This window comes from Silurus meridionalis, chromosome 7 (assembly GCF_014805685.1).
Source record: "Silurus meridionalis isolate SWU-2019-XX chromosome 7, ASM1480568v1, whole genome shotgun sequence".
In the NCBI taxonomy this organism is placed as follows: Eukaryota; Metazoa; Chordata; class Actinopteri; order Siluriformes; family Siluridae; genus Silurus; species Silurus meridionalis.
Window position 1 is genome coordinate 12,042,292 of NC_060890.1, and position 10,863 is coordinate 12,053,154.

The 10,863-nt window shown below is 36.4% G+C and overlaps 1 protein-coding gene across 6 annotated transcripts in view; it reads left to right on the forward strand.

Moving 5' to 3' along the window:
- Positions 1 to 4,281: 4,281 nt before the first annotated feature.
- The window catches only part of etv4 (ETS variant transcription factor 4), a 24,416-nt gene continuing 17,834 nt past the window's right edge, over positions 4,282 to 10,863 (forward strand). The window contains exons 1-5 of one of the 6 annotated variants that reach the window (XM_046853371.1): positions 4,282 to 4,419; positions 4,985 to 5,092; positions 5,827 to 5,917; positions 6,117 to 6,164; positions 10,699 to 10,752. In XM_046853371.1, coding sequence (XP_046709327.1) covers positions 5,036 to 5,092; positions 5,827 to 5,917; positions 6,117 to 6,164; positions 10,699 to 10,752 — 250 coding nt within the window. In that variant the 5' untranslated portion in view covers positions 4,282 to 4,419; positions 4,985 to 5,035. The other 5 variants (XM_046853372.1, XM_046853370.1, XM_046853373.1 and 2 more) reach the window with 5 other exon arrangements.

Consider the following 10,863-nt stretch of genomic DNA (forward strand, 5'->3'; position numbering starts at 1 on the left):
TACCTACATATGCACAAGCACGTTTAGGAAGACATTCAAAACACAGGGAGAACAAAAGAGATAGAAATGCTTATACAATACACACACGGACAGACACATTCACACACAAACAGAGGCACACACAGACACATACGGTGATAGCTGATATAAAGAACCCTCATACTCAATTGGTTATGTGTTACACAGTGCCAGGCATTTAATAGGGACTGGTGAGAAATCATTTATTATGGGTGGGCGTAGGCAAAAACAATGTGACATGCAGACTAAGTGCCAAAGGGTATAAATCTGAGTGCCTGACAATGGCATACAACCAACCACAGACAGCCACAGCTAGAGATTGGCTGTGCACTTGACTGAGGTCAGGGCTGTTGCATTCTTACTAAGCTGCTGCCTTGTGAATTAGATGAAAAGAATAGTTGTAATAAAATTATTTACTCTCCATTTATGGAAAGACACATTTATCAATTGGAAGTGTCAACATAAAAATATATTGTAATGTTGTTAATGATAGCTATTGATCTAAAATCTAAAGGTATTCATTTGGCATTTTATATACCAGGCTATGAAAAGTTCTCTTGTCCTCAACTTTTACTTTCAATTTCTTGTTTGTTTTTCATATGCAAGTCTAAACATAAGACCGTGGCCTTGATTCAAACACAACAGTCATTGTATAAGATTATGTTGATGTGAAATTCATTCCGTTGACATCTGAAGGAAATCAGAGTAGACATGGGCATGCACAATGCAGGATACAAGGCCTAATTTGGCAACATGGCATAAAAAGGATGTCAGATAAGTTTGAGGCCAAACGTTTTGCAACGTTTATTTTTAGTCATTGTATGTAGCTGATGTTTAAAGGAAAAGTTCTCAACCCACCCAAGTGCACATGGCCTGTTCCCATTTTTTACACAATGAAAGTTTGTAGTGGGATTTCCAGGCAACATAGAACCATGGGTATCTTTACAAAATGTATACAATTACGTATACATATACATTTAATCTATGTCCCAAAAAATATAAGAAAAAAAAAATTATTCAAGATCCAATAAGTCTTAGTTATCTGAAAATTGTTCTTGCAATACTACTAATAAAATACTCTCATCCAATTGCACTGCAGACTGTCATATATATATATATATATATATATATATATATATATATATATATATATATATATATATATATATATATATATATACCCTCATATCTGTTTTTTATATCTGATAATGATCCTTTACTACTGTATCTCAATTTTGTATTTTTTTTATTATTGTTCTGGGAAATGATCAGCTTTCCATACTGCGCTGACCATCACAGAATACAATAGAATAGAATAGAATAGAATAGAATAGAATAGTGCATATGCTTGTTAACTTCCTTCTACTTAATGTTGATAAGATGGATGCCCTTTTACTAGGACCACATGCAGCCAGATGTAAACTTTTTGATTACATAGTATCACTGGATGGTCTTTTTTTTTCATCATGCTCAGCAGTAAAAGTCCTTTGTTTGATTATTGACTCCAGTCTTTCTTTCAAAGCTTATGTAAAAAATATTATTTGGGATAGCCTTTTTCATTTCTTTTCATATTTATAGGTTGGTTTATTGTAACACCTCACTGTCTGGATGCTCTAATAAGTGCAGAAAAAAGATCCAGTTAATCCAGAATGCAGGAGCAAAAGTCTTTACCACAACTAGAAGATATGTGCACATCACCTCTCTCTACTCTACACTGGCTTCTCATAAAACTGCATTTATTATAAAATACCACTATTGAAACATAAAACACTGAATTGTCTCGTGCCGCACTAACTGCCACACCTACTTCAAGCAAAAAGTACAGGTTATTTAATCATCATAATTGGTGAAAACTACAGTGTATATGTGTGTGGAGGCACAAACTTTTCCTCTTAATGCTTAGGACTAAGTCACAGTCTCAATGTTTAAATTTAAGTTCAAAACATTTTTGTTTAGTCAAGACTTCTATAAATATGTTTGTTTCTTATGTAAAGAAATGGATCTAGAGAGTTGTTTATAGGGTATTTTGGTGAACTGTAGTGTTTGGATGCTGTCTCCCCCATACTTTCACATGTCCATTTTTGTTAATGGTGATATGGCTGATTGCTTTATGTCCTAGCTTCCTCATGTCTGTGTTAACGTCTGGCTATGCCTTTTAGTTATGTCCTAGTTGGTCATGTCAGAGTCCCTGCTTGCATTCTGATCACACTGTAGACTGTATAACTAATATTCCATGTTTCTCTCTCTCTTTCTCGCTTCATCTCATCTCTCACTCTCTTTCTCTCTGTCTCACTCTGACAAGCTACACATGTTCCTGGGGTACAAGTAATTCTGCCCTTTTGCTCTCTGGACCTGCCTAATCCATCCTGATGACGTACTTCTGGATAGAATTCTTCTCAACTGGAAATCTGCTGCTGCCGAGGATGGCTCAGAATGAACAGCCTTTTTATTTGGGATAAACTAATTTATGAATTTAAAATGTATATTTGTGATCTATTTATTTTTGTTAAGCTGCTTTGGGACATTGGTCATAGTTAAAACTAAATGAATAGAATAGAATAGAATAGAATAGAATAGAATAGAATAGAATAGGATTTAAAGTGATTTTTACAGAACGTGGTTTTGCAAACTTAACCTCCAGTAAGCTAGTAAAAAATCAAATAGATGATAAAGGTTTAAGGCCACAACATAGATAAATGTGCAGATTAGCTGAAGTAACATTCATAAGATGCACATCCAACATTTAAAGAAAATTAAGTGGTTACAGGTAGTCATCGACTTACGACCTACGCAACATACGACCATTCGACTTTACGACCACAATCGCTAGCCGCGGCGTACGACAGTGCGTACCAGCTTCCGGCATAATTTCACAGTACTGTACATATAGCCTACTCTACTTATGACCTAATCGTGTTACGACTGTCGTACGCCGCGGCGTTATCTGTCCCAATCGTGGTCGTAAATCGACGACTACCTGTATTTGACGGGATAAAAAGTGAACATATGCTTCATGCCTTCCACAAATGGCTCAGCTGGGGGAGATAAAGGGAATCTCCTTAGGAGGTCAAAGTGCAGAATGCTAACCTGGTGCACTCTTTAGCTTTAACCAATAAAAGTTTTTTTTTTTTAAAGGAGCAAAGCATGAGTTTCAACATCCACATCTTTGTCAGCAGGTTTGAAGTGAAATTAGCAGAGCTGATAAGATAAAATGTGAGACATGCACTGTGAGATTGTTCTTCCTAAATAAAACACACAGTGTGCCTTTCATGTGATTTGGCCAAAATGGTCGACAGCCTTTTAAATGTAAGTGAAATTAACATTTAAGTTTAAACACAGGGCTTAAGTCTCAAGTTGTTTAGTCATGTATTGTGACTGAGTAGCTTCATGGAAATAACTCAGCTTTGCGTCAGCACAATATAATAGCATATTAGTCTACTCAAAGCTGATTTACTGTATTTACCAGAATGTAACCCTGAAATGGAAACAAAGGTTACAAAAAAAAAGTCAGTACTCTGAAGGGGAACCTTCACAACAGAAAATCGGTGCTTTGTCAAATCCATACTTAATATGGTAAATAAACACCAGGAAGTAGGTAAAATTAGATACAGTTTTATTACATCATATTTGTATATTAAACATGGATTGCAAACAATAAAAATCTCTTGTGGCTACACCGTTCAACCCTTTTCTCCTGCTGTGGGCATTCAGTTTGAGTCATTTGAGACTTTCTTTTAAAATGTTTGTGCAAACAGAGAACTACCAAAACACAAAATACGTTCAGTAACGTTTTACAAGAAAAACACTTGTAAACACTTCTTTCGAATCTGCTCAAGTTAATTAAAAAAGGCACAAACATCCTAGGGCTAAATGTCATTTGGAAAAGCTTATTAAATATGAATTCTTTGTGAATGTTCTTAATCTCTATTGACACTAAGTTATTGTCAGTAAACAAGATTAGTTAATGCAGTACAGGTTCGCTGAGGAAGAACTGATTTTTTTTCCCAGCAGTGTCTGTTGTTAATAGAACGAAAACAACTCAGGACATTCATGCCAGGGCAAGTTTTTTTATGAATGGGTTTTTCCCCCTCCCTCCACTTTCTCCTTCCTTTTTGTGAATGAAAAACAACTGCAAAAATTCTAGAAGCAAAACCTCTTGGGTTCTCGGACGGGGATTGGTCAATAAGATGCAGGCCCCGCCTCAACGTTGCTAGGCTTTGATACAGTTTCAAATCTGATTGGTGCAAAGGAAGGCGTTGAGGTTTCATTCATAAGTAAGACCATTCATTAGGACAAAGGGAGAAATCTGAGCTCTTGAAAGGGGAAATTCACCAATCAGGAAGCTTTACGACTGAGCGGACATCCGAAAGCCAGAGAAGTAGCTCCTGAACCAAATGAACAGTAAAGAAAACAGTAAACGTTTTTCATTCAATTATTTAGCGCTGCGTGTGCCATCGAGCCACGTGAATACAACATGTTATGGTTACAACTGGTAATACAGTTCACATCATGGAAAGTGAATAACATCTAGAGCACGTCTTGCAGCCACAATGTAAATATATAAAGTTTCGAAATGTTTCAGCTGTTTCCAGTATATGTTTTATTCGTGCCGTTATACACAAATTATATAAAATTCAACACAGATATTAAGTTTTAAAAAGAAGAAAGAAACTGATCAGAAAAAGGCGCATGATTTGAACTTTGCTTTAACAGAAGCATGATATGTCGGTGTTACCTGGCTGCATGCCGTTTAACTATCCACGATAGGGTTTGCGAGGGCTGCGTGTGTGTGTGTGTTTTTGTGAATGGAGCTCATTACGCATGCAGCCTTCTGGACGCCCCATTCACAACTCCTGCTGTCTCTCTCTCCCTCTCTATCACTGTGTATGGTGTGTGTGTGTGTGTGTGTGTGTGTGTGCGTGCATGTGTGTGCGCGCCTGTGTCCCATTGCCTTCTCTCCGTGCAGGCTGCTCTGATTCTGCTCCACACAGCCTCAATGAGCGCGAACGGTTAACGCATGGATTGTAACATGGATGGATATTTAGATCAGCAAGTGCCTTACACTTTAGCTAATGTAAGTACATCTTTCTGAGTGTAAAGCTTTGGGGAATGCTCACTGCTGCTGCTGCGCTCTCTTTTGTGTGTGTGTGTGTGTGTGTGTGTGTGTGTGTGTGTGTGTGTGTGTGTGTGTGTGTGTGTGTGTGTGTGTGAAAGAGAGAGATAGAGAGAGAGCTGCGCAGCACTGCGATGGAAAACTGCTCCGAGTTGGAACCTAAATAACTTACTGAAATTGATGTATTACTTAATGATTATAATCTTTTTAGAAATGTGCCGTTGTTTTGTGTACAGGTCTAATTTAACTCTCGTAATTTGTTCAAAAAAGTTGTTGTTTATAACTGGAATAATGGTGCGTGTGCATGATGATGATGACTCTCCAGAGAAACTGGCTCTTTACTAACTACGTGATGGTCAGTATGAAACTTCAGGGATTTTTTAACTACAGGATCTCAATCAATTCAAATAACCAAATAACTGAATTTTTAGCTATTGATTGTTCTGGGTACTGTTATAGAAACTAATTCTAGGTCTACCTAATAGAAGGCTTTTCAGCAATCAGTGCATACTACACTATGGATGACTTCAATGTTCATAATTGATATGTAAAATGGATTATGTACAGTATTCAAGTGATACATGGCCTACAAGTACATTATGACCATCGTGGATGTGTGCATTGTGTAATTCTTTTTTTTTTCCTCCATGTGTATGTATACATTTCCGCTTACATAATATTGCTGATGTTTCCAGAGGTCGCAAGGAAATGGGCCCCTAAATAGACTGTTGGTGGCAGCAAAAAGGAAATACATGGACACCGAATTACCCCCTCAGGAATCTGAAGGTAAAGTAGCAAGCAAGTTTAGGAAACTTATCGTAGGCATTAGACTCATGATGTACATGTTTGATTCATTTTTCCCCTAGAGAGTAAAAGAAACTTAACAATCCAATAATTTTTTAAGAGTTTATATTTTGCCTGATATACAGGTGCTGAATTGTCTGCTCCAAAGTACTGATATATGTTTTTTTTCTACATCCTGTAGATCTCTTTCAAGATTTAAGTCAGCTTCAAGAGACATGGCTCACAGAAGGTGAGATTGGCATTTTTTGTGTACTGTCTCCATTGCTTCTGCTGGCATTTAGGTAACATCAAGCATAACCTGGGTATAGTGGTGTCTCCTTGCTTTTGGGTGAAGAAGGGATTAATTATATACCTAAAAGGAATGGCTCCTTTGATTAGATGAATGGCTGGATAGTCCAACATAGAGTGAAATGCGATCTCCTTGACTCTTGGCCAGTGTCTAGTGTCCATTTTATCTGAGAGAAAATGGGATTTTAACTCTGGTATGAATTTGATATCATATTGCATCTCACCCAGCTTGCTTCATTATTAATGGACTTTTGATCATGTTTAGAGAATGTTTGATTCTACATAGATTTTTAAGCTGTTTCCTCAGTATATTAAAGGTGGTACTTTGGCATCCTGCTTGAACATTTGTTTAATTTAGTCTATAGTGGATGCTTACAGTTAATGCAAATAAATAGCATCACAACAAGACGGTCGGGGGACAAATAGGTAAAATGGCTCGGCAGAAGCACAACAGTATTCTGGTTAGTGGTAAACACTTAACAGGATGTTAACAGAAATTAATGTTTTGTGAACAGAATGATTTATTTTATTAACTTATTTTATACTATACTATTTGACCCTGTATTTAATGAATGCATAAAAAATGACCTAAAGTTATTTTAGACATGATCAACTCATTTTCTAAATCACAGTTTTCACAAAGTATAAATGTTATACAGTAACATTAACTTTGTGAATGTCAAGTACATAAAGAACAAACTAAACTTTGTTTTAATGTTAAACTATCAGGTGGTTCAGGACAGCTTATTTACATGTAGAAGGGGGTTGAGAAGGGAACACAGACAGAGTGCTATTGTAGTTCAAGGTCAATTGCCACATGTCAAAGTGAAGCTGTAATTAATACTTAGAGTGATTAATGCTCAGTGCTTTGAAACTGGGAATCTGGGACTTTTAACTGACTGTGCTTTATGCCTCACTGTTCCTTCTCATATTATTTTCTTCACTTTTTGTTATTGCAAAAAAAAAACTAAAAGAAAAACCATTTAACGTATACAATTTCTGTTTGTCACCTTCTCTCAAATCTACTTATATATAAAACCAAATGTAGTTAAAACAAGATAAGGCATAGAAACATATCAAGTTCATTATATAATAATCAGAGAGGGAGTTCTTTCGCTGTGTATGAAGGTGAATTATTATACAGGATTTAACTGTGAAGTTGACACTTCACAGTTAAATCACAGGATCGATACATGTAACGTAAATGCCATTTGCTTTAGTAAGTGGAAAAGTTTTGAAAGTATATTCATCATACATGCAATATATAGAAAGAACTAACAGACAACTTAAAATTCTTTAGAAGACACAAAGGGGTCTTTTGAGTCTATTACTCTTCTCAGGACAATTTTGTTTGCTTTATTTCAATTGGATAGGTTAAACAGCTTTATTATCAGGTGATTGCGGTTGTAGATGATTCACCACGCTGTAAAAACAGCGGCTTCAGGGCTTTTTCTCAAAGGGTGAGAGGAAGAGCGAGAACAAGTTCAAGAAATTTGTGAATGGGGAAGCTTGTCGAGTCTTGTTATTAGCCTTTTCGCTTTAAGAAAAACCTCCTGGCTCCTCCCAGGATCTGCCTGACCCAAAAAAAAAAAAGTCATTCAACCTCCCTCAGAGAAAAAGGAAACATGTCTCCATGCTTGCGCAGACACACTTCCAGTCTTGTGCTGACTTGCATTTCAAAACCTTCAACAAGACATTCCTGGAAGCGAACTGACTCAAGACACACACGTATACATATACAGAGAGAGAAGGAGAGACAGGAAGATTGGGTTAGGATCCGGTTTAGCTCCAGAACCTAGTGAGCTAGAGGCACTGATGCCCAGACAATTCTTAATGTTTTTTTTCCTTTACACATATTGCATGTGTTCCTTTTTAAGGCACGTTGAAACTGGCTTGAATGATTTATTGTTTGATCTGGAGGACCAAATATTGGCTCTGACTCATGAAAAACAGCTTTGCGCTTCTCCTCAGGGCAGAAAAGAAGAAAACTTGAGTGGGTCTAATAGAATTACACTACAGCAATGGGATGGGACAGTATGTAGGAAATTCATGTAATTTATCTGAGCATGCTTGAGAGAGAAACTTCACAATTTTCGTCAAAAACAGATGGCAGAATAATCTTCAGTTTCATTATTAAACTTTTAGTTTCCCTGTTTAAAGTCTAGTGGATGAAAAAAAAAGAAAGATGGCATTAGACCTGTAAGACAGTCAGACGTTTTCTTTAAGTATGAGTGCTGAGACTGTCTATTAACTATGTCTTTTTAATAGAAAGAAAAGTCCTGGAAATAAGATCTTTCCATATACGTAACTGTGTAAAATTCTTAACTGAAGGGAATAATACATTTTTAGTAAACTTACATAGTAAACTTTTTTATAACCATTTATTTATTTGTACAGTAGATCAGAGAGATCCCTGGCCTTATAGATTGATACTGAATAATAACTCTGACACTCTTGTTTACAGTCTAGATAAATGTGGTAAATGTAAGCTTATGTCACACAAATTTGCATTCCTCTTAAAGCTCAAAATAACAAAATTCTGGCAGTATTTGTATTGTACTGAGAGATTTTAAATTGTATTTTATGTTACTAACTGTAGCTAATAGATAATATAATAAAGCACTGGCAATGCAACAACAAAGACAGCAATCTTCAGTCTATTGCATTTCTTAGTAAATTTGGGCTAAATGTGATGTTAATCTTCATCCTACCTGGGCTGCATATCAACAGAGGGCCACTGGCTGAAGGTCTCCATCACCCCCACTCCTCTTTCAGACTCACTGGAGAGTAAATGAGTGTGTTGTGTCCAGAGAAAGGCATGTGGACTGTGATAATGGCAATGGTGCACCTGCAACCACAAAAGATTATTTTGCATAACAAGTATGTCTGCGGATCTATTCAGATTCTTAATTGGCAAAAAAGTAAATCACAGTGAATGATGATTTTGTTCCAGTAAAAAAAAAAGAACATAGTAATGATTCAGGAAAGCCATCCAAGTCATGAAGAGACTCCAGTTTCTGTTCAAGAGTTGTTAGAAATGTGATTGAAGGTCAGTTTGGGAGGTGGAAGCTGAATTATTTTGGACAATTCTTTATCCTTGAAATAATGATTAATTATTGATCCAACAGTGGCTTTTGGAATACAAACTTTGCTTTACTGCAGACTACTTATACATTTTATAGCACATTTTTAAGAATATATAATTGCAATATAAGACTTGTGCTCCAATTCTGTGTTGACTTTATTTTATATGACTTTTGAATATACAGAAATGTATATTCAATAATATTCCTTTTTTTGTGTAACCTTTTTTCTACTAAAACAATTTTTTTATTCTCACTAATAATGTCTACAGTCTCTTTGGAAAACATTTAGATTCTATTTGAAATAAAGGCTGTCTTTTCTTATGCCATTGCAATTGTGAAATTTATTTTTTAAACTCCTCTTTCCTCATTTTTAAAGCTTCTCTCTTCAACCATTCTTAATTGACCTTAGGAGTCAGCCTTCATAAAACATAAAGCAAGTGATGAATTCCAGAATCTCTTCATTGAACTGACCATATCAACATTGTCAGAGAAATGTCTCAGTGTGGGCGTAAGCAGAGAGAGACATTAGACATGAACCCAAGCTCAGCACATCTCTCCACTTGTTATTTTGCCTGAACACATGCTGAATGAGATTTGTTCATTTGTTCATTAGCTACATCAGTCAGTTTAGAAAGTCCATCAGCTGGATAAGACCAGACACTATGATGTTGTGAGACAGATGGTGTTAGGCAGCTTGGACATCGGTTCCAGCTCCTGTATTGATCCACTATCAGTTTGGCTCAAAAAGCTGCATGACTGTCATTCAGCAACACACCTCTTTACAGATTCAAAATGCCTGCTAAGAATAAATTAACACACATGCGTTGAAATGTGGCTTTGCTGATTAGTGAATTATGTATGTATGCAAAACAAAACAAAAAAACAAAAAGGGTGATTTTGTTATTTCGCTCTTTACTGTTTCTGTAACAAAAACTGACATATTTGAAAAAAGAAACATTGAGTCCTGTACATTTGATGGACTCATGTAATGATCAAACTAAATCACACACATGCACACGCAACGTTCAACTGAGGTATTGATCTGCTGATGGAAAAGTGCTGGCACAGAGGAAAGTAGAGTTGAAGGTCACATGGCTGTCCAGAGGCTATAACTCAGGTTTCACCCAGATGAAGATGAAGGGAAAGACAGGCCAGCCTAATGGACACACTTAGTCTATTCTCTCATACTCAACAAAGGCTCTGTGTAGAAACAAATTATGACTCTGGTCCTCCACCTGCATTGTATGGGCAATGCAATACAAAATCATTTGTAGAAGCATATCATTCACAATCACACAATTGCATTTTTGTCTTTTGTAATGTGTAATATGTTTTGAAAGTTGATGTCCCAGTAACAAGCATGTTTTTTCTTTTTTTTTTTAACAACAGCCCAAGTACCTGACAGTGATGAACAGTTTGTTCCTGACTTCATCTCAGAAAACTGTAAGTAAACACCCTTTCAAGACTTTTGCCCATATGCAAATATAATCAAGTGGCAGGTTTGTGTTGCTGTGACTAGGTAGGGTTAGGGCAAGTGGAGGGGGGTGAAGTGTG